Source organism: Gossypium hirsutum, chromosome D07 (assembly GCF_007990345.1).
Source record: "Gossypium hirsutum isolate 1008001.06 chromosome D07, Gossypium_hirsutum_v2.1, whole genome shotgun sequence".
Taxonomy (NCBI): Eukaryota; Viridiplantae; Streptophyta; class Magnoliopsida; order Malvales; family Malvaceae; genus Gossypium; species Gossypium hirsutum.
The window spans coordinates 55,774,050-55,796,109 of NC_053443.1; the positions used below are offsets into that span (position 1 = coordinate 55,774,050).

The 22,060-nt window shown below is 34.2% G+C and overlaps 3 protein-coding genes and 1 long non-coding RNA gene across 6 annotated transcripts; 3 read left to right on the top strand and 1 right to left on the bottom strand.

The window, feature by feature from the left end:
- The first annotated feature begins 385 nt into the window (after nt 1–385).
- On the top strand, nt 386–1,611 carry LOC107936720 (uncharacterized). Its single transcript, XR_001694481.2, has 2 exons — nt 386–943; nt 1,216–1,611. It is a non-coding gene; the product is annotated as an uncharacterized lncRNA (long non-coding RNA).
- Nucleotides 1,612–8,647: 7,036 nt separating this feature from the next.
- On the top strand, nt 8,648–13,885 carry LOC107936711 (magnesium transporter MRS2-I). 2 transcript variants are annotated; one of them, XM_016869466.2, is made up of 11 exons: nt 8,648–9,159; nt 9,242–9,271; nt 9,346–9,505; nt 9,585–9,706; nt 10,772–10,846; nt 12,316–12,540; nt 12,624–12,668; nt 12,746–12,790; nt 13,033–13,062; nt 13,191–13,310; nt 13,474–13,885. In XM_016869466.2, exons 1-11 carry the CDS (start codon nt 8,911–8,913, stop codon nt 13,558–13,560), a joined length of 1,188 nt encoding a protein of 395 aa, XP_016724955.1. In that variant the 5' UTR covers nt 8,648–8,910; the 3' UTR covers nt 13,561–13,885. The 2 variants fall into 2 exon arrangements, with proteins under 2 accessions (XP_016724955.1, XP_016724956.1); XM_016869467.2 differs by lacking the exon at nt 12,624–12,668 and having other exon boundaries at nt 8,676–9,159.
- Nucleotides 13,886–15,870: 1,985 nt separating this feature from the next.
- On the top strand, nt 15,871–20,672 carry LOC107936741 (E3 ubiquitin protein ligase DRIP2). Of its 2 annotated transcripts, none has more exons than XM_016869501.2 (7): nt 15,871–16,047; nt 16,731–16,830; nt 17,329–17,662; nt 17,820–18,262; nt 18,365–18,415; nt 19,726–19,798; nt 20,239–20,672. In XM_016869501.2, the coding sequence occupies exons 1-7, from the start codon at nt 15,933–15,935 to the stop codon at nt 20,410–20,412; spliced, it is 1,290 nt and encodes a 429-aa protein (XP_016724990.1). In that variant the 5' UTR covers nt 15,871–15,932; the 3' UTR covers nt 20,413–20,672. The 2 variants fall into 2 exon arrangements, with proteins under 2 accessions (XP_016724990.1, XP_040953900.1); XM_041097966.1 differs by having other exon boundaries at nt 15,910–16,047; nt 16,738–16,830.
- Nucleotides 20,155–22,058, bottom strand: LOC107936742 (PRA1 family protein E). The gene is made up of 2 exons (XM_016869504.2): nt 21,315–22,058; nt 20,155–20,384 (listed from the first exon to the last, which is right to left on the bottom strand). The coding sequence occupies exons 1-2, from the start codon at nt 21,838–21,840 to the stop codon at nt 20,353–20,355; spliced, it is 558 nt and encodes a 185-aa protein (XP_016724993.1). The 5' UTR covers nt 21,841–22,058; the 3' UTR covers nt 20,155–20,352.
- Between the last annotated feature and the right edge of the window lie 2 nt (nt 22,059–22,060).

Below are 22,060 nucleotides of genomic sequence, written 5' to 3' on the forward strand. Positions count from 1 at the left end.
AATACTTATGTATGTACGATATGTATATAAATAATAGAGTATACATTGAATAATAAAAAAAAGTTTATAATAACTCAACAATATCAAAAATATATATATAATATAAAAATGTGTATTTTGAATTATAAAATGTAGATATAGATATAAATGTGTGTACAAAAGTCACGAAAATAAAGTATAAAATATAAAAAAATAATACACTAATAAATTATGGGTATATACATGTATATAAAAAATATGAAAATAGGATAAAGTAAAAATATGTAAAACGTGTAAAATATATATATATATTGCGCATATGAGTAATAAGAGTATAATAATAAGAAATAACAATGTACAACAATAGAAATAATAAGAATAATAATGACAATAAAAAAACAATATAATATAATATAGCATAATTATGATAAAAACGAAGAAAAAGGATGAAATTGAATTAAAACAGAATAAATGGGGCGAATTTAGAATAAAATTTAAAAAGAAAAGGTCCCCCTTGAACATGCGCGCATCAACGGAGGATCAAAGGAGCAATTTACCCAGACCTCCAAAACGCGGCGTTGAAGGGACTAAATTGAAATGGACATCAAATATGCGGTCCAATTTTAAAATAGGTAAAAAGAGTTTAATTGAAAGGCGTTGCAAAAAAGGAAGGGCCAATTGCGCAAATAGACCATGTGACGTTAGAGCGCGCGGATCCTCCCCTTCGGGTCGGGTCACCGCGCGGGTCGCACCTAGCTAAAACGACGTCGTTTTGGTCTGTTATTTAAAACAGATTTTGCCCTTCAAATTCATTTGAAACCGGAGGAAAGAAAAAAAACAAAAAAAAAACGAAGGCTTCTCTGGTGCTCTGCTAGGGTTTCACCCCTAGCGTCCTCGCGCCACCCCTCGCGGCCTACGGCCTCCGTCGACGGAGAAGACGCCGGCCGTCGACTCTGGCGACCAGGTAAGTTTCTTCTTCCTCTCTTTTTACTTTAAATGAAAAATAAAATAAAAAAACTAAAAAAACTCAAAACTGAAAAATGGAAAAAAAACCTTTTGTATTCGCTCTATTTCTGTCTCTTTTTGAAATGCCCCCTCTATACACGGATTAAAATCAGCCTTTAAATAGCCGAGAGAAGGAAAAAAAAGAAAGATAAAGAAAAAAATCAAAAAAGAAATCCTCTCTGTTTTTTGTTAGCCAGATCTTTGCTATTCTGTTTGTGTTTGTTGTTGTAGATTCAACGTGCAGGGAAGGCGCGCGACGCGCACGGAGTAGCAGGCGTAATGTGCGGAGGCGACATGCGCGACTTGAGGGAGCAGTTGCGGTGCTAGCTTGCTGCGGCGCTGAGGCGGAGAAGCTGACCCTAGGGTTTCTTTGGTAGTTTGGGTTGATGGGGCTTTTGGGTATTGGGTTTGTTGGGCTGTTTGGGTATTGAGTTTGTAAAAAATTGGGCCTTTATTTTTTTGCATGCGGGCCCGGGTAGATTGGGCTTATTACATAAAGCTTTTGAGATTTCAAATTGTTGGATCCTAACTTACTGGATGTGACATTTTGTTATCCTGATTTTAAAATAAAGGCAATGTCTGATGGTTAAGAACTTCGAGAAATCGAAACCTAACTTACTGGATTCAGATTTCTTGTTGGACTTAAATGACCAAACATCCTTTTCAAAATGCATGAATTTCAAAATTTAAAAATTTAAAAGACATATTTAATTTTGATGATTGAATTGTTACACTCTAACTCACTAAGTGTGGCAATTCATTTCTTTAAAATGAGTACATCTTGCTATTCAAATTTAAACTTTTAGAGGATCGTATTCTTAAAATATTTTCAAAATTTCAACCTTAAGACATTAAACAATCAATTTGGTACCAATTTTGGGCGTTACGAGGGTGCTAACCCTTTCTCGTACGTAATCGACTCCCGAACTTATTTTCTCAAAACTCACAGACCAAAATCATTTTTAATAGTGAACCGATCACACCTTAATAAAAGATCGGTGGCGACTCCCAGAATTTTCATTTTTTAAAAAAGTCGATTTCCGTTTTTCAAATTTAAAAATGGTTTCGACAGATTCGATTCGAAAAAAATTCAAACCGAGTTTGGTTGCTAAAATAGGATTTGTCAATTCGATTAACTCGAAATTTTTTGACTAGATTCGATCGAATACTCACCTCTAATAGGAATCAGCCATTATTGCAAAGAAAAGATTGATTCGTAGGGAGAATAAGAGACAAAAATTGGAAATATAATATCCTGTGATTCATCCATTTTCAAAAAAAGTGAAAAATTAAAAAAAATCATGGAAAGTTACAATTTTCATGCGAAATAGTGCACTCACATGCTTTCATTGATGTTGCTTTTTGACCGAAAAATCGAAAGCTAACTATTGAAACTTTGGATTATCCAAACACATATTTCGTGAAATGATTCACGCATGTTTGTTTATAGGGGCAACAAGATCGACTTGGTAAGGATTGAAATATCCCTTCATTTTTCTATTTATTTCTATGATGTTTTTTTTTATCCAATTTCATTAATCATTGTTAACTTTGTATTAACTTGTAACATAGAGAATAGTTTTACAATTGGTATGAAAACAAATATAGTTCTCAAAGTTTACACATTGTTTCAATTTGATTATGACTCTGAAAAAAAAGTAACCCTCAATATTTACACATTGTATCAATTTGGCCGTGATTTTATAAAAAACCATACAATATTATAAAATTATAAAAAATATATTTTTAGAATCATGACCAAAATGAGATACTGTGTAAATGTTGATTTTTTTAAGTAATGACCAAATTGATACAATATGTAAATGTCGAGTATTAAACTTGTTATTATATCAAATTGTTATGATTGTGTAATCTTGAAAATCACTACTATCTTTATGATCATGGATGTTGGACACGTTCATCCCCATTCTACCCTACATATTCTCACCGTAGTTTCAATTTGAGTTTTATTAGATATTTCTAATATTTTTAAAAGATAAATATATATATTTTTAATTAAACATGTCAATAATAGAAGAGATAAATAATTTAGGGTTTTAAGATTTTAAAACTTAGAGTTTTAGGGTTTTTAAATTTGGTTGTGATCCTCTCCCACTATAAAAAATAAATAAATCTTCACCATTGTCAAAATATTTGTTTATTGCTTCTAACATTAGGTGATGATGAAAACTAAAATCCAAAATTTCCTAATTCCACTGAGAAAGTCACTTAGAGAATTGAAAGCTTGTTTCTCTCTTTTTTATGGCATATTACAACTTATCCAATCAATCATTTTCAATCTTCACAACATTTGGTGAAAGATTTTTATTTTGCCAACAAAAGTTCACTAGAAAATTAATTACTCAAATTTGTAATGTGTTTGATTGTAAAAGAGATGAAGTGCAATCAAAAGGGAGTTTTTAAATTTGAATCAGCCTTTATTTTCAGTGTGATGTGTAAGGCCCAATTTTATGCCCAGGCCCGAATATTAAAACAATAAACAACAGTCCAATTACAAAATAACAAACCAACCCACTACCTAGCCCAATAGCCCAAATAAAAAAACAAATGTTTGCAGTAGAAAACCCTAGGCGCAGCATGCCTAGGGCGCGCCGCTCAGCCTCGTCTGTCCCCCTCACGCTCGCACGCCTCGGCCTTGGCCACCACGACGCCCACGCGTCTGACACTCCACCGTGCCCACCACCTGCAACAAGAACAGACACCACAGCAAGGAGAGCATGCAAATGATGGGGAAAACAATAAACAAAACAAATGTATTGGCTTTAAAAGCCGAAATCGGTCATGGGAATAAGGGGATGATTTTTTTCCTTTCATTTTTCAGTTGTAATACTACTTAGAATACAAAAAAGCAGATTGAAGCGAGAAAAAGATCCGAAACAGAAAAGGCAGAGATCTAAGGTTTCTTTTATTTTTATTCGAAAATTCATCTATTATATATATCTATACATAGCATAAATTTATAAAAAAAAGAATAACAAAAAAAATAAAAAATTTTACCTTTCCGGCCACCGCGTGCGGTGGCCGGCGCCGGCGCCGGCGAGCCTCCGGTGGCCGTCCGGTGACCCCCCCTTTGCCGGAAATCGCTCCGGGCTCCTCTCTCCTCTCTCCTCTCTCCCTTTTCTTTTTTTTTCTCCCTCAGCTTTACAAATGATTTTTTTGAAATTTTTTTTGACTTTTATAGGGGGTCAAAACGCACCGTTTTGGACCCCCAGTTTAAACAAATAAAACGACGTCGTTTTGAACGCGGGTCGGGTCGACCCGACCCGCACCAGGGAGGATCCGCGTGTTTTTCTTTGGAAGGGCTAATTGCACTTTTAGCCCTTCCGCTTTTTCGGGAGTTTACAATCAAGCTTTTCTTTATTTTTAATCTGGCTCCATGGTTTCGCCCCGAATTCATTCTGGTCCCCCATGCTGCGCAGCGTTTTAATACTTGGGTTTATTGCGCTTTTGACCCTCCAAGTTGCACGCGCGTTACAATCAAGTCCCTTTTCTTTGTTTTCATTTTAAATTGGCCCTACAACTTCGTTTTTAATTCGATTTAATCCTTTTTTTTTCGTTTATTTTTGTATTTTTATCAAATATCCTTGTTATTTTTATATTATTAGTATTATTAGTATTACTATTATTATAACTATGTACTAGTGTATATTTTTATTACGTATGTGTATACACATATATTTTTGTATTTAACGTTTTTCATTTCACTTTATTTTAATATTTTATTAATTTTATGTACGTTTCTTTTATATTCCAATGTTATTATTATTATTATTATTATTATTATTATTAGTTTGTGCTTTGTTATATATCTATATATTTATAATATGTATATATACGTACTTATACATACTTAAATATATTTTTTTTACATTTCATAATTTTTATACACTTACATATATTTATGCATATTTTACATCATATACATACTTATATATTTTACACTCTTAAAAATGCTTTTTGTATATTTCACATATTTTATAATTCACATACATATATTTTATATTATCACGATTTGTAAATATATAAATACACATTTACATTTTTTATAGTATTTACCGATTTCATATATGTGTACATACTTATCTATGTTTTCATATTCTTAATTTATATGCATTTCTTATCTTATGGCTTAAAATTATATGCATATACATTTTTACATAATTGTATTTATTGTCATTATTGTTAGTTGTTGTTTGTTTATTTATGTACACATGTGCTTTTTCTAAAATGTTAGTCCTATTTATTTATTTGTATGCTTTGTAATCGCCTCGTCATTTCATTTTGCCTATTGTATTGTTGTTACTCACTTTACTTTGCTCACCTTGTTGTATTCGTTATTGTTTTGTCAAGCATCGACACTAAACACCAAAAGGAAAATTTTTCTAAATAAGGCAATATTTCACGTTTAGAAAATCGAGAAAACGTGCCCTAACGTGCTGGGTTTCGATTTCTTGTTCGACCAAATAGCCAAATATCCTTTTTAAACTTTTAAATAAGGCAATATTTCGCGTTTGGAAAATCGAGGAAACGTGCCCTAACGTGCTGGGTTTCGATTTCTCGTTCGACTAAACAGCCAAATATCCTCTTAAAGCTTCAAAATATGGTTTCATTAAACCATAAGGTGATCTTGGTTTCGATGGTTTAGGGTATCGTGTCCTAATGTGCTGGATGTGATATTCCTTCGGAACAAGAGAATCTTATATTTCAATTCACGTTATCAGAATTTTCTTTTAAGGATCGTATTTTTAAAACCCTTCAAATTTTCAATTTTCGACACTAAGACACTAATTAATCAACTAGGTACCAATTTTGGGCGTATCGAGGGTGCTAATCCTTCCTTGTGCGTAACCGACTCCCGAACCCGTTTTTTTTTTTAAAATTTCATAGACCAAAATCTTTATTTTAATAAAAATTAAATCGTTTATTAAAAACAACCACTTTTCAAGGTGACCCGATCACACCTCATCAAAAAGGATCGGTGGCGACTCCCGTTTTCATTCTTTTTTAATCCAAGTCGACCCCGTTTTCATCCAAAAAAATGGTGTCAACATGATGTATTTAATTTTTTTTGTCTCATGCTATAATATCGTTAGGGGTGATTGTTCAATTAAATCGAGTGAAAAAATTTTGAGTTATTCAAGTTCACGAGTCTTATTTTATCATCCTAACTTAATTTGAATTTTTTTTAATTGAGTAGAGTGAAATGAAATTCAAGTTGAGTCGAGTTGAATCGAGTGAAATTATTTAAGTTAAATTAAAAAAACTAAACATGTTAAATAAAAATATTGTTACAATATAACTAATTCCATGTTAAAGTATACAAATTTGAAACCATATATGTTTGAAATTTTTTAAAAGAAAAAAAAACGATAATTGAGTATGAAATTTTTGAACGGTCCTAAAATTAATATTTTAGAAAAAATTAATTTTTTATATATTTTTAGAAATTTTAAAAAATTTTAAAAATATAAAATTTGAAATTTTTATAAATATCTTAAATTTTCAAAGTTATTTTGAATTTTTGAAAATTATTTTGATTTTTTTTGTAATTTTTGTTGAGAGAGACCAATTTGCTTATTTTCAAAGTTGATAGGGACCAAAATGGTATTTATACCAATCTATTATTTAAATTATTCGAGTTATTCAAATTGTGAAATTCAACTCGACTCGAACTCGAATCGAGTTATTCGACTCAAATAACTTGATTCGATTAACTCGAAATTTGATTTTTTGAATTAAATTGAATTTTGCTCATCCTTAAATACCGCTACAACATCTAATCTCATCGCCACCATTATTTTTACACTTACCGCAAGTAAACGTACCATCCATCTAAAAAAAATCCTTAGTTGAAAGAGTATTTTAGCTCCTAAAAGTGAAGTTGGCCTAGGAGTAAATGATATGGAAAATTGGAATTAATGTGTGTACTAAATAATTCTATGGAAAGTTTTTATTTCAATTTGGGTGGCTTGAATTGATGTATATATATGTATTAAAAGGTTGGAATGTGTTGCAGTTGCAAATTAAGCAATGGCATAATAAAATGATGAAACTTTGGAGCCTTTTGCAATTGGTGATATCATCACAAACAAGTCTCCTTCATCATTCATTATTCATGAGAATTTCAAATTTTGATAAGGGTTAGCTGTAGAATATAAAATCTATTTAACAATGGGTGAATTTGTCGGTTCGTGGGGATAAAAATAAACTTACAAGAAATGAACAAAAGTTTCAAGGTGTGTATCAATGTCATTTTCTTTAAAGTTGTATTCACCCCACTTATATTATGGTATGCAAAAGAGTTAATTGACAAATGAACCTCAAGTATATAATGAATCCCAATGATTGTCTATATTTTGCATTGACGGAAACAACCCACTGAGCATTGAATGGAACATAGCAAGAATATCAAATTCTGTAGTAATTCTTTATAAAATAATATAGAAATATAAAATATGGTGAGAAAAATAGAAATAAACATTGTTCCTATGTTTTTATGCGTCATGCAAATAAAATTCCACACCTATTTATAGGGCATCTTATTTCTCTTCATAAGGATATGGGTGAATGTTTGATCGAATCGAGTGAAAAAAATTTGAGTTAATCGAGTTCACAAGTCCTATATTATCATCCTAACTCAATTTGAAATTTTTTCGAATCGAGTGAAATGAAATTCGAGCCGAGTCGAATCGAGTGAAATTATTTGAGTTAAATTTAAAAAATTAAACATGTCAAATAAGAATATTATTACAGTATAATTAATTTCAAGTTAGAGCATATTAATTTGAAACCATACATATTTGAATTCTTTTTCAAAGCAAAAAAAAAATGCTTGAGTTTGATAAAATTGAATCATTAATTAGGTCCTAAATTATTATTTTAGAAAATATTTCTTAAAAATATAAAATTTGAAAATTTTATAAATATTTTGAAATTTAAATATTATTTTATTTTATTTTGTAATTTTTGTTGAGAGAGAAACCAATTTGCTTATTTTCAAAGTTGACAGGGACCAAAAGAGTATTTACACTAATATGTTATTCGAATTAGTAAAATTATTCGAGTTATTCAAATTGTGAAATTCAACTCGACTTGAACTCAAATAATTTGAATAACTTGAAATTCAAAATTTTTTTCGATTTTTTCGAATCAAGTTTTGCTCACCCCTACATAAGGATATAACTACCTAAATGGACAATAATATCTTTAGCAATAAATATAATTATTCAATAGATATCCACCTGAATAATTATGACTATTTAGTAATAATCAAGTGACATAATTTTTGAATTTAAGAGATATAACTCATCACTATAAATAGCGATAAGTTTTAGTTAATAACCGAGTGATATAACTTTTAATTACTTATAACTGTTGATTCCAACAGTTTGATAATAACACGTAGACTAAATTATTTATGTCAAAAGTTCCAATTAAAATAATTTAAGAAAAAAAAAACCTCCATTTTCATACAAAGATTCTACATTTGCTCAAAGCCTCGTTGGCCAAAACTAGACTAGAATTGTTCATTTAATTTAAAGTAATCTTGAACAGAAAATTTTAACAATTAATATTTTAAAATATTATCAAATAATACCATAATTATTATTTAAAGAGAAAAAAAGACGAACACCGTTAAAACACGCGCCAAATGTTGGAAGTTAAAACAAGGAAACTTTATGCTGGTTAAAAAACCTTTCCTCCTCCATTTCTACTTTCAGCACTGAAACATTTTGAGGCCCCATGCAGTACAGCAGCAAATATCTCCTTAATTTCCTTTTCATCTGCCCCCACATCTCCTTCATTACCATTAACACTCCCTTTTATGTCCTCGAGTCTCTATAAAAAAATTTCCACTCATCTTTGCTCTGTTTTCAAAGTCTTATTTATTTATTTTTTTCAGGAATGACTCGACAGGTGTATTTTGTTCCGGCGGCGGAGACGCAAGTAGCTTCGGTGAAGAAGAAAACGGCGGTTACGACGAGCTGGGTTTCGGTAGATGCAAAGGGGCAAGGCACGGTTCTTGACGTCGACAAGTACGCTATAATGCGCCGCGTTCAGATCCATGCTAGAGATCTTCGTGTTCTTGATCCTATGTTATCCTATCCTTCCACCGTTTTGGGCAGAGAAAAAGTCATTGTTCTCAATTTAGAGGTAATTTCGATTTCGATTATTTTTCATCTTTTTCATTTTCTATTGTTTTAATTTGATCTTGTTTTTCATGATGTGATCGCAGCACATTAAAGCTATAATAACAGCAGAAGAGGTTAGTTTATAGGACATACGAATACCTTTTAATACTTCTGTTTAATGTAGTACTGAGGTTTTATTTTGAGATAGGTGTTGCTTAGAGATCCATTTGATGATAACGTAATACCTATTGTTGCCGAACTTAAAAGGCGATTGCCTCAAGAAAAAAATCTCACATGTCAAGGCCTAGGAGAAGAAGAAGAAGAACATATTGGTTTGCGCAACGATGTCAACACTGGAGAAGAAAACGGTAATACTAACTTTTGGTTTGGAAATCATTTTCTCGAGTTGTCTTTCATTCTACGACATCGTTATATCGTTTCATGTAGAATTTCCATTTGAATTCCGGGCACTGGAAGTAGCACTAGAAGCAATTTGTAGCTTTCTTGATGCGCGTACTAGAGAACTGGAGACTGACACCTATCCAGCTCTAGATGAGCTGACCTCCAAGGTATTTTCATTTTTTTTTCTCTCTGAATAGTTTATCCTTAACTTTCCCTTACATCTAGTTGAATTGAAGGGATGAGATTAGTTGTTGGCTGATTATTCTTTCTAGTGCTTCATTTAAAGCTAATAGTTGACTTTGATGCAACATACAATATAGCTATAGGAGTAGAATTTTGGCTCTTAAAGTACTACAAACTTTATTATATCTATTTAACGCCTACTCACTTTATTATACCAATGTTTTTTTATGCCTATTCTTTGTGAAAGTGATGAAAGGATTAAACTTAACATTACATGAATATATTCAACCATGGAAAACACATCAACCTTTTTCCGCAAAATTGAATTTCAATAACGACTTCAGCGTGTAAGAAGTCAAAGTATCCATCAGCCACTTTGGTATATTTGGGAATTTTGCCATTTTACTGCATGTGCTGTTTAGTCCTTTTACCAAAGTTGCCTTGATAATGACAGTAATTACGTCTTATGGTGGTAACTAAGCAGTTTAATTTCATTGAAACTGTGAGGCTAAATGGGAGAAAGAAAGTCTAGGTAAAAGCTGAAATGATATCTTAGGTTTCTGTTTCGCAAGATGTGCTTCTGGCTCAGATTTTCAGTTCACAATTAACTTGGTCATCAGGAGTAGGCTCTATTGTTAAGGCTGGTCTTCCTCTATAGTTGCTAACATGATTAGTACCAACTGCATCCTATATGGACACTAGAACAGGCTGTACCTTCACTTTGAGGCATCCATAAGTAATGTAATGAAATATGAGTAGCATTGAGAGAAATAGTAAAATATGTTATATGACCTTTTTTCCTGCAATAACCACAATGTTGAACAGAAGCTCTTGCAACATACGAATTACAATGAAACTTTGTCCACTGTGATTCAGTTGTTTAATTGCCATTTCTATATAACATGGAAATAAGATTTTCTATATCACAACTTTTCATTTGCTTTGCCTTAATGTTATTTGATGAATAGCAAAGAGTTTCAGTACCACTGTTTTCTAGGTTTGCCTGTAAGATAAGTTCAATTACAAGCAAGAATTGTAATTATGTGCAGATTAGCAGTCGTAACTTGGATCATGTGCGTAAACTGAAAAGTGCAATGACAAGACTGACAAATCGGGTTCAAAAGGTATGTTGCCATGTTTAGGATTCTAGAAGCTAAACATCACTGAAATTTCAGTTTCTCATGGTGGATAAATAATTTTTTTGTCATTCTTGATTGCCCAATGCTAATAAGCTGGTTACAGATTTTCAGTTATGAGATGACTTTGTATATATATCAGCCATGCAATAACAGGCATAATAAATATCTACTTTTTTTTTTTTAAGGATTACTGGAGATTTTGTTATTGGCGCATGTATAGAATGGTCCAGCTGATTTCCAGAAGGAAAATTCAAATAAACTCTCCTGTTAACTAAAGATTAACGTGCATTGGTATAGTCTTAGTAGTACTTCAGCTCCTTATTTTGGCTTTGTCAGTCACTTAGAATTTAGAATATTCTTTCCTCCGCACGTGAGTTTTCACTGAGAGGCTGATTGTGCACGAACAGTGAACACATTTAGAAACGGAGGGTCAGATTTGTGGCTTCCAAAACAGAGATATTCGGATTCAAGGCTACCATAATTGTTTTCCGCCATTACTTGCACTTTCTTCAGTTTTTTTCTTTCCCATTTAAAAAATGAAAAGCCAAGGCCCTAGATGCATGCGAATTCATAGGAAAAACCTCTTTAAGCAAATAAAAGGAAGCTAATGGGAGGAACTTGGGGGGATAGGTTTCTCTGTTCAAGGAGTTGATCCGGGTAATCTGATTTCGGTACAGGTTTTCCCCGTGGAAGGTTAACAAATTTGGTTGTTTTCTCGTTGATCTCATGTTCTAATATTTAGTCTGGGATGCAAGTCACTCGGAAAACCAAAGAGGCAAACGAAACCTCCCAAAGTAAACCCGGGAGAGCCACAATAAGAGCAACTTTATGATACTAGATAAAAAGGGAAAATGAGGAAGAAAATGTATGTTGGTAAGAGCAATACCTTTCTCGGTCTTTTGGCTAAGATCAAATGTAATATCTGTTTTACCTCAGAACAAGAAGAAATATTGGTAAGTGCATATACATTCTGTAAATCAATTGGAAAACCTGGTAATTTTAACAAGGAGGAGCAGTTATAACTAGAGGTGCAAGGATGATCCTGATTTCGAAAAAAAGTCTCCTCAAATGGAAAAGCCTTAGGACCTAGGAGCCAATATATTAAGGGGGATTTTGGCATTTTGCTAAGATACCTGTAACTTTCTCATTGAATAACGTTCGAACATTATATTGTTTATTTCAGTAGTAGTTTAATTGATCTAAAAAAAAACGTACGAACATTTCTGGGATGTGTCAAGGTTTGATATCTTGTTGGTTAGATATTAACCTGCGGTCCAGAGTTCAGTTTACAACTATATGACTGCTAGTGCTCTCTAGGGCATATGTTGCAAATCCTTAGGCACTAATGACTGAATTAAACCATAGTAGAACACATTAAGTCCCTAGACTATTTTATTTTATTTTATTTTATTGAAGGAGCTAGACCAATTCTTTATAAGCTCTCCTACCTTTAGGTAAGAGATGAACTTGAACAACTTTTGGATGACGATGATGATATGGCAGACCTTTATTTATCGAGAAAGTTGGCAGGGGCATGCTCACCTGTAAGTGTTTCTGGTGCTCGTAATTGGTATCCGTCCTCACCAACTATAGGTTCAAAGATATCAAGAACAAGTCGGGCAAGTGCAGTGACAGCTGAGGAGGACAACGATGTCGAGGAGCTTGAAATGTTGCTTGAGGTAATTGATGTCGTTACCTGTCATGGGTTTTGATTAGCTAATGCAAAAGTAAATGTTTATGTTTAGATTTCTGGATTCTGCAGGCTTACTTTATGCAAATTGACAATACATTGAACAAATTGACCACGGTAGGCTCCTTAGTTTTAACAATAATTCTGCTCTAATCTCATGGTTACTTAGCATAATTATCCTTTTTTCTCACCAGCTGCGAGAATACATCGATGACACAGAAGACTATATCAATATCCAGGTGATCAGCTAAGTAAATTTATATTGGGAAAAAAAAAAAACTAAGGTGGCAAAATTGCTGAAGGAGGGTTTTGATGGTTGAGGGACGTGTCTGAATGTCTCAGTTACCTGACAATTTTGATTTAAAATTGAAGCTTGGGAGTTTGCTGTAGCTATCAAAATTCTCCCGAGGCAATTTAACGCCTTCAAGTATCATGACCTAATTTGAGATCTTGATAATCTGAATTATGCGTTCTCTTGCAGCTTGACAATCATCGAAATCAGCTTATTCAGGTGCTCCTCTTTAGACTCCAAACCCTTTTCTCTGCTGTTATTCAGTGACATAAATCTGGTTTCGAGATAGAATATTATATCTGCATGCAGCATGCGTTTATGTTTACTGGTTTCACTGTATGTGGCAGCTAGAGCTCTTCTTAAGTTCTGGGACTGTTTGCTTGTCTATATATTCCCTGGTTGCTGCAATCTTTGGCATGAATATTCCTTATACATGGAAAGAGGGCCATGGATACATGTTTAAATGGGTATGCCTCCTATGATCACCATACCAGAAGTAAACTACTATATTTGTCTACGAAATTTAACCTACAGTTTTTTTCTTTTTAAAGATTTATTTCCCCAAGTTATTGATAATTTGCATAAATTTGTTGAGAATTTTAATGACGAAAATATGCTGTTTGAAATTAGGTGGTCATCCTTACCGGACTACTATGCACATCGACTTTCACATCAATAATTTCTTACGCGAGGCACAAGGGTCTTATTGGGTCATGAGGTGCATAGAATGCGTTCAAGGTAATAGGGATAAAGCTTGATCTTTTTATGCAGATGCATAGAACTGAAACGAATTCCTGGTAAAGCTTCAGGTCATTGCCAATTTCAGGTGAAACATTGCATATGCTATAATATTTAGTATTATCAATTTATCATGCTTTATGAAAAATATGGTCCATGGGAGGGGTTGTTCCTCCTATTGTAATTGGTCACTGCATTTGGCAGAAAAAAGTTTTATCAAGTATCATCATGTTGGCATATACATATATACATTGTGTATATACACCCATGTATATTTTAAATGTTGTGTGATAGTTGATACTGATTGGGTTCTTTTTTTTTTTTTTTGGGGGGGGGGGTGGGGGGACTCAAGTGGCCTTTAGTATGCCACTGTCTAGATGGTAGGCCACCTTATAACTGTTGTAGAGGAATAAGGCAGGCCTTGTCTTGTGTTACAGTTACAACAGACATCACGCCATACATCAATTACTGCTGTCATCATTTATCATTTTCTGTTTTTTTTTCTCTCCCCCCTAAGAACACTCATGTTTTCCTTTTCCCACCTTCCATGGCATTTTCGTTTCCATTTCATTAATCTCAGTGTTTCCAGTGTGCACTGACTATGAGGTGGGTGGATCTCGATAGTTAGTACATTTGATTCATGTAATCATTTTCGTGGAGCGGGTATAGAGTTTTTGCAGCATTTATAATTTCTTCGGATACCTACCAACCAAAGTTGTCAAAGCCTTTTTCACTGTAACAAAATTCTAACGAGATTTCTGGCACTGCGACGAACAAATGCTCTCTCTCTCTCTCTGTGCCTTATCCTTGTTTTTAGCGTGGTCGGAACCTTTTTCATCATTTCCCAAGTAGCTTTGCCTCGTACCACTGTGTCCTGCATCTTTCCTTTACTTCTTTGGGCAAAATGTCGTGCATGTTAAGTTTAAAAATTAGAATATAACAACCATCCCCTTTTATTTTTATTTGGGTGGGGGCACAAATAAAAAAAAAAAAGGGAAGTAGCTTTTGGTCTTTTAATGTATAACATAATGCTAAGGCTTGTAGAGGAGAAGATTGAAACCTAAGACTTAGTCATTTGTCACCATTTCAATATTACCTTAACAATGAAGGTTAATAAACCAATCAATTGCTACAAGAAGTCCCCAAAATGTGCATTATTAATAAGCTCTACAATTTTTTTTGTTTGTTTCTTTGTAATGAGTGGCTGAAGTTTAAGGGATAGGGGAAGCAAGATAAATTCTTATTTGAAATCCGGGTAAAAATAAAAAAAAATCAACATCAATATAATTTTTAATCGAACTTATAAGTGAAATGATTTGAAGAAAATACTATTTATAATATATTTAAAAATTAATTTGTAAAATGAAATTAAGCATTTCGCAATTTCTTGAATTGTAATTCGGCTTATAAAATTGAAAATTTTTAATAGTACAAAAAAAACACATGTTCTTTCTTTTGCATACTACAACGACACCAACACGAATACTTCGAAAATACTAGAATTGAATTTTCACGTAAATTCATATATATATATTATAAAATTCTGTTATTTATTCACTACCATTAATAATAATAATAACAACAAAATTTAAGCCTCTTCCCCCCTCCCCCATCCCAAGAGAATAATAAAACACAGTAACGACGTCGTATATTAAACTGCATCCTAGGGTTACTCTGTTTTCTTTAGGGCGCATGTCCCATACATATTGACAAAAGGGACAAGTCACCACCGACCCAAAAATTTCGAATCGTGTAATTTGAAGCCTCCGTTGAACTTGTCTTAAATATTTATTAGAAAAAAATAAAATAAAATAATAAAAATATGGGGAAAAATACATAATAATAAAACCAAAGGAAAACTCTTTGGTTCATGCTCCTTTCGACGACACCCTCTTTAGTATTTTTTTTTTCTTTCTCTTTCTATTTGGTTAGATTCAGATCATCGTTGCCTTCCTGTTCTCAACAACCCTATTTCTTCTTCTTCTTCTTCTTCTTTGTCTGAAAAAAAATCACCATTGTTTCATCATAATTATAATATTTTCCCCTTTTTTTTGTTTTTTTCCCCTTAATCTCAATCCCTCCTTTCAGAATAAAAATTATTCCCATATAGCTTATACACTCATATCTCTTTACCTTTGCTTCTCGCTTTTTGTTGGCCTTTCTCTGTTTATAATCCTTCCTCTTGTTAGTATATTTCTGTCATAGGTTTTAATGCGGGTTTGTTTATGAAGATATGTACGTAAATTTTTCCTTTTTTTGCTTCTTTTGATTGAACATGCAGTGACGGGGATACGTGTTCAAGGGGTTATTGAGTTGAGATTGAAACAAGAGAAAGGTGAAAGGGAAGAGAGATGGCGAATCAGGTCGTCAAAGTGAAGAGAGAAGCGATTGCGGCATGCATGACTTGCCCTCTTTGCAATAAGCTTCTTAGAGATGCCACCACCATATCTGAATGTCTTCACACGTGTGAGTCTCTCTCTTCTCCGTCAGATTTATATCTCCTTTTCTTCTTCTTGTACTTCCAAATTTTGTTCCTTTTTTTAGCTCATTTGTTCTTAATTCTTCAAATTTTGTTCCTTTTTGCCGTTTTATTATCTGGGTTTTTCTTGCTTTCATTTCTTACCTTCTCGGTTGACCATTACTATGCCTTAATAAACTTATGGTTTTGCTGTTTTATTTCGTTTCCCTCTGTTTCTTATTACTTGATGCTGATGCATTTTTGGTACAATAACTGGGTTCAGATTAGTTTAATAAACTAGTCGAAAACAGTCGTATTTCTTATACAGTTTGGTTATCGAGAAAGTTGGTTTTCAATGTAATTCATTCATGGCTTCTGTTTATTTGATTACGAATCCGTTCCTTTAAAAGTTTTTTGCACTTGTTGTTGTTTTCCACATTAAGCTGAGGCTCCCTACTATCTTAGTCTTTATTTCCAATTCAAGGCTCCTTTCCTACATTGGAGCTTTCGTTTTCTGTTTTGTAACTCCATAATAAGATTCAAATTCTCATATGATTTCCCAGTTTCAGCTTGTTTTTAATTAAAATATTTGCTAGGATTGATGGGTGTGATCTTTATTTATGTGCCATAGAAGTCTATTGAGTCAATAAATAGAAATTTATGATAGATTTGTCTTTTGAATTTTATTTAGTTTGCAGAAAGTGCATATATGATAAGATAGAAGAGGAAGAACTGGAATGCTGTCCGATATGCAACATCGATTTGGGTTGTGTCCCTCTGGAGAAATTAAGGTACCATTCTTTTGCATATTATTCTCCTCTACCAACTTCTAAGCCTTAACTGATGTATGCATTGCGTTCTTCATGACACATTCTTGAAATTTAAACTACTCCTAGTTTTAATCTTGTCAATTGCTCTGAATTTATATTTACTTGTTTCAAGTGGTTACTAGCAAAGTTTACTGATTTCTTCTGAATCTCCTGGGATGATTAATATTTACAAATTAGGGGCTTGTATATGTACGTTAGCCAATTTCAAGTAAAATATCTAGGCAGAGTCTAGCAGTTATGCAAATGTAAGGACTCCTATTGTGCGTCTCTCAGTGCCAAAAATCAAGGTGAAATATGTTGAAGAGGAAAAAATGACCTTATGCTACCCGCTTTTGGCTTCCCTGTGTAATCAATCATTTTCCGTCTTTCTTGGTTGAGTGTCCACGCACTTAATGTTGGTTAATCAACATATTGGAAAATTATTGTGCATTGACATTGGTCTGTGCTTGTGATAATCAGGCCAGACCATAATTTGCAAGATGTGCGGACCAAAATCTTCCCTCTTAAAAGAAGAAAAGTTAAGGCACCTGAAGTTGTACCCCCAGTTACAATCCCAACTAGAAGAAAGGAGAGATCACTCTCTTCGTTGGTGGTTAATGCCCCCAAAGTATCATCACAAACTACCATGACTGGGAGGAGAACAAAAGCTTTTACCAGAAAGGCTGGTGCTTTGCGACATTCCAGTTTTCCAATAGAGAAGCCTGTTAAAGGAGATGAAGGCTTTATGGAGGATCACCAGGAGATTGCAAGCTCACCTGAAACACTAAATAAATTCACTCAGAATAAAAGACAGGTAAATTGAAGACAATTTTTTAGGTGATATCCTTTGTTCTCCTAGGGCTTAATATTGTCTAATAGTCTTCTTTTTCTCAAATATCCATTCTAATTGAAATAAATTGTTTTAGCTTAAACTGATAGTATCTGCGATGTTACAAAATTGAACAATTCAGTGTACTTCTTCCGCCGAACATATCCAAAACATGAATAAAGAAGCAGAGAATGGTGGCAAAGCATGGGATGGGAAATTGGACCTTTGGAAACCTTTGAATTGTTTAGTGGAGGTTGCAAATAGGACCAAGTCCTTCAAGTCCAATTCTCAAGGCTCTGATTCTAAGTTAGAACCTTCCTGTGTGCCCACCATTGAAGCTCATACGTGCAAAAGCAAACATAGAGAATATAAATGCAAAACAAAACTTGAGGATGAAAGGACTAGTGCTGGTCCTGCAACTTCAGAAACTGTAACACCTAAAAAGCTGCGCAGAGTCAGTCGAAAAAGGGCTTCTGGTTTTGGGGATTCTGGCATCTCCCCGCAGGCAGTGCTAGATGCTGCTGGTCCAAAGCATGAAAGAAGAATTGGTCCTGTTTGGTTCTCATTAGTGGCCTCTGAAGATCAGTAAGAATTGATTTCAACTTTCAGACTTTAGTGGTTTGAAAACATAGTTGCTTAAGATTACTTGTCTTGGTCATAAACTGATTCAAATGTCAATGCTTTCAGGGAAGGAGATGCTCCCCTTCCTCAAATTTCTGCAAATTACCTGAGGATAAAGTACATTCCTTTGTCCAATTTCTTTTGCATGTGTCTTACAGTAGCTTGCTATAACTATTTTTCTTCCTTTTGGACAAAGACTGTAAATTTTATCTGTTGTTTTTTAAGACTGTGATTCTGACTTGTCAGCTATCCTGTTTTCTGTACCATATTCTCCTGGTATTATGCTTAGAATGCAGAGACAACAAACATGTGGTCTTTACAAATCTAGTGGAGGAATAAAATAAATATTATATGCTGGATTCAGTAAGGTGATAGATAAGTTGGAATTATATAGGAAGTGTTAATAGATTCTGAAAGCAGAAAGGAGATGGGTGAAGGCGAAGATACTAATACCCTGACAGTCTTCTGTGTAACTCCTGCACCCAGAGTTCCACTTCTTGAAACGGGGATGGTGGGAGCTACTGAATAGTATAATGACACACGGGCAACCAAGTAGATCATGGGCTTAACTTAGTTCCATCACAGCTTTTTGCTGGTCATCTTCGGTTATGTTATCATCAAAATAATCAAGAAAGCATTTGACCAGTATATGGATGATTATATAATAATCCAGTAAGCTTAGGATAAATAGGAAGAAAGTACGTAACAGTGTCGTAAGACAAGTATGCTTGGATTAGAAGTGCTTAAGGTTAAGATTGTTTTATATGGTGTCTCTAGTCACTTTCTGCTGTTAATTCATCTCCTATCGACTTATTATAGGTGATTCTTTTTTCCCATTTTATATTCTCTCTCTTGGAAGGTGTTAATTCTGCATAGGGGAATATTTATGACAGTATGGGCATTTACTCTGGTTATGCTACTTTAGCCTAAATCATTTTGGAATATGCCTTCTGGACACTGTTGCCTAGCATGTAATAGTTATCTCCTGAATGGCCTGTTTATTGTAAGATGAATGCTTTTAAGGGGAATAGAAGAAATAATCTGCAGTTTGTTTCTATTTCCAAGTAACCATTTTAACTTGACCATTTTTTCTTTAAGTTTGGTTTGTCATCATCACTAGCTAAACCGATTGTATCAAATTGTTTAATTAAAGGTGCTTTCTACTGCCTGTTTTTCTGCTTTTCCCCCCTTCCATCAAATTGCATAGCAGGTTTACAATTTTTGTATCAGGTTAATGATCATGTTTTAAACCAAATGATAGCTCTTTGTTAGTGTTAGGTAACAAATCCTGTTGAATTGTTTTTCTCACTGTGTGTTGTTACAAATACATAAAGTTGAACTTATCTCTGACCTTTCAAATGGTAGAATGATTAAAAATTTCTTTAACTACAGGAGCTAATTATCGTACTTATTTTATTCTGTGACAGGGATGGAAATATACCTGTTTCTTTTATTCAAAAATATCTGAAGAAGAAACTGAACCTCACTGATGAAGCTGAGGTGAGTTAATCTCTCCTTGAATAATATGTTCTTGAATGACATGCGAATAAGAAATTTTACCAAAAAGATTTTAGCTTTTCAGTGTTTTTACTATGAGGCTCATTTATGATGTCATGGATATGCTTTATTATTATGCATGGATAATTGACGTCTGGTTAAAGATAGCTTCAAGCTTTATTCTCCACTCCATGCATGTGGGATAAACCATGTGCATGTATAACCAGTCTGATTTATAGAATTCACATCTTAGTTGCTGTCTTGTTTGATAATTTTTTTTTACTTATCTAGCGACATCACATTTGGTTTGTGAAAATTTCTGAAGAAAATATAGGTAAATTCCCACAAGCAGTTTGAAGTAGTTTAAGCCATAGATATATCGCCTTCTTTGATAAACAAGGTGCAATGTGTTTATTTACATTTTGGCATGTACTTGATGACAGGTTGAGATAAAATGTATGGGGCAGCCTGTAGTTCCAACATTGCAGTTGTATAATTTAGTTGATTTGTGGCTACAAACAGCAGCAACATCACAGCAAGTACCGGCCACCATTGGTTCATCCGCCAAGGAATTCGTCATCGTGTTGGCCTATGCACGAAAAGCCCCAGATGAGTAATAATGCTTTCTTTGTTTCATTCTTTTCCCCACCACAATCAATAATCTCTCTCTCTCTATATAAAATATATTGGAATTTCATTGGTGATAGAGTAGGACATTTTGATCCTCCGGCATGTATTTTCTTCTACATAAACATATGTATTTAGTGAGATTGGTTCTTCTACAATATAGTTTCTTAGAGCACCGTATGTGGCTAAGTAATGGGATTTGCTATGTTAAAACATCATTGTCATCCAACATCAAAACCCATTAGTGTTACAATTGCTTCATCTTCCTTTTTGACTGCCTTCAATTTATCAGTTTGATGTAAAATTTTCATCATCTTTTTCCACATTACCCAGGGATTCATTTATTTTTCTAAAATTTTTCGACTTTTAGCAACTAAAAAGTTTTATGCTTTGCTACGACATCGTCTAAGAAACGACAAAATCAAGCAGCAGGCCTTTTGAAGACATTCTGATAAGGGAAAAAAGAAGAAAAGAAGGATGGCAACATTACACCAACCGAAAGGCTAAGTTGGGTTGGCAATAGGCAAAATCCCAATTAAGACAAAATATGATTATTAGCGGAGACAAAACCACGAATCTATAGGAATCTACCCACCAAAATATCTATTGGGCACTTGGGAGAGCTCAATTGTCAAAGGCACCTATCTTTAGTTTTACCAGCAAAACCCCTAAACTAAACCCAGAACTTGATTGTACCAGAAAGCAAGCAAGCAAGAAAATCATCAAAACTAAGCTTTAATAAGAAGTAACATCTCTACTTGAATTTTGGGTACCTATCTTTAGTTTTGGGTTGAAAGCATTACATAAAAAATTACACCAAAAAGAAACACTAAAAGCAAAGAATGTATCAGCGTAAAATTAACAAATTGGATTTAGACGCTGGAGTACCCACCACGGGTGGGGCTGCCGACAACCGAAAACAGCCCACCATCGGAACCGTCAAGTCCGTCCGAGTACAAATCCTCTGTTCCCCTAAACGCAGCGTGTACTCCCACGATAAAAGCCCCAATTAGAACGGAAACCAACACGTTCAGCCAAACGTCGGTCAAAACTAGGGCTACAATCGTAATTACGGCGAGGATCGCCAGCACGATGCGGTCGTCGATCGAACGGTTGAGAATGACCAAGGGATCGTCACGGAAGAAGTAGAGGAAGAACCAGGCTACGAAGACGACCAAGAAAACGATCATTGAGATCGGGTGCCATAGGAGGCTGAGGAAGAGGATCACCAGGATTATCATGGCGTAGTTCACCCGGAAGTAGTTGAGGTTACGCTTCATACGGGCGGAGGCGTCACCGAAGGAAATGGGGCGGGCAAAGGACGAGAGGGAAAGGAACACCCGCCAGGGGCGGCGCGTGAAGGTCGACAGAGTAGCACGCGTGAAAAAGGCGGTGGTGGGCGGTGATTGGGAGGCCATTGTTGGCGTGGAAGAATCGAATTGGAGAGGAGTGAAGATAATCTGAACTGATAATCGACTACTGAGCTTGGCTTAACCAGCAAGGAATACACGGTAAAGCGAGAGAATTGTGAGAGTCTAGTTTGACCTCTTTCGTTTTAAAGGGAATCCTCAATTTTCCATCTGTCTTTTACTATTCTTTGATGGCGTTTTTAATTTATTTATTAACGACCCCAAAAGT

Bases quoted from the DNA above. Each gene is read 5' to 3' on its own strand.
- LOC107936742 (XM_016869504.2), bottom strand. From the start codon at position 21,840: ATGGCCTCCCAATCACCGCCCACCACCGCCTTTTTCACGCGTGCTACT. The intron at 20,385-21,314 runs GTGGGTACTCCA...TTTCGTGCATAG, and splicing joins TGTCGGCAGCCCCACCCGTG to GCCAACACGATGACGAATTC.
- LOC107936741 (XM_016869501.2), top strand. From the start codon at position 15,933: ATGGCGAATCAGGTCGTCAAAGTGAAGAGAGAAGCGATTGCGGCATGC. The intron at 18,263-18,364 runs GTAAGAATTGAT...CAATGCTTTCAG, and splicing joins TTAGTGGCCTCTGAAGATCA to GGAAGGAGATGCTCCCCTTC. The intron at 18,416-19,725 runs GTACATTCCTTT...ATTCTGTGACAG, and splicing joins GCAAATTACCTGAGGATAAA to GGATGGAAATATACCTGTTT.
- LOC107936711 (XM_016869466.2), top strand. From the start codon at position 8,911: ATGACTCGACAGGTGTATTTTGTTCCGGCGGCGGAGACGCAAGTAGCT. The intron at 9,707-10,771 runs GTATTTTCATTT...AATTATGTGCAG, and splicing joins TAGATGAGCTGACCTCCAAG to ATTAGCAGTCGTAACTTGGA. The intron at 13,311-13,473 runs GTATGCCTCCTA...GTTTGAAATTAG, and splicing joins ATGGATACATGTTTAAATGG to GTGGTCATCCTTACCGGACT.